A 480-nucleotide genomic window follows, 5' to 3' on the forward strand; every position below is an offset into this window, starting at 1 on the left:
GAGCTGCCTCCACTAGTGCTTGGACTATCATCCACTCTCTGCCCCTCTGTAGACATGGCAGATGCTGCACTGAACAAAAAACAAACAACAGAAGTTAGCTTTTTCAGAAGAAACTGTCCAATAGTATGTCTTACATGCCTTAAGGAAATAACACACAAGATTTATGTCTTTGTCTTAATACATAATGCCTGTGTTACAGTACTTCAGTAATCTTAGTACTGAAAAGTTTTGCCATAAACATCTTAACAATAATTCAGGAGTTGGTCATTTTAAATCCCATACCAAATAAATAATAAACCCTTATATATAGGAAAAGCATAACTTATTGTAGTTAAGCAGGAAACGTAATTCTGCAAGTATAACACCATTCACTGTGAATGATATTTTTCAACCGCTCGGCAATATCATGAGCTAGCTATCTCATCACTATGCCACCGGTTCAAATCTAGCATAGTTTGTTAAAAACTGAGAGCTATTACT

At 35.8% G+C, this 480-nt stretch overlaps 1 protein-coding gene across 1 annotated transcript in view; it reads right to left on the bottom strand.

Moving 5' to 3' along the window:
* LOC103917088 (ubiquitin-conjugating enzyme E2 E2) overlaps positions 1–56 on the bottom strand; it is a 220840-nt gene extending 220784 nt beyond the window's left edge. The window contains exon 1 of the mRNA XM_009324193.1: positions 1–56. This exon is cut by the window's left edge and continues 123 nt beyond it. Coding sequence (XP_009322468.1) covers positions 1–56 — 56 coding nt within the window.
* Positions 57–480: the final 424 nt, after the last annotated feature.

This window comes from Pygoscelis adeliae, unplaced genomic scaffold, assembly GCF_000699105.1.
Source record: "Pygoscelis adeliae isolate BGI_AS28 unplaced genomic scaffold, ASM69910v1 Scaffold25, whole genome shotgun sequence".
Classification (NCBI taxonomy): domain Eukaryota; kingdom Metazoa; phylum Chordata; class Aves; order Sphenisciformes; family Spheniscidae; genus Pygoscelis; species Pygoscelis adeliae.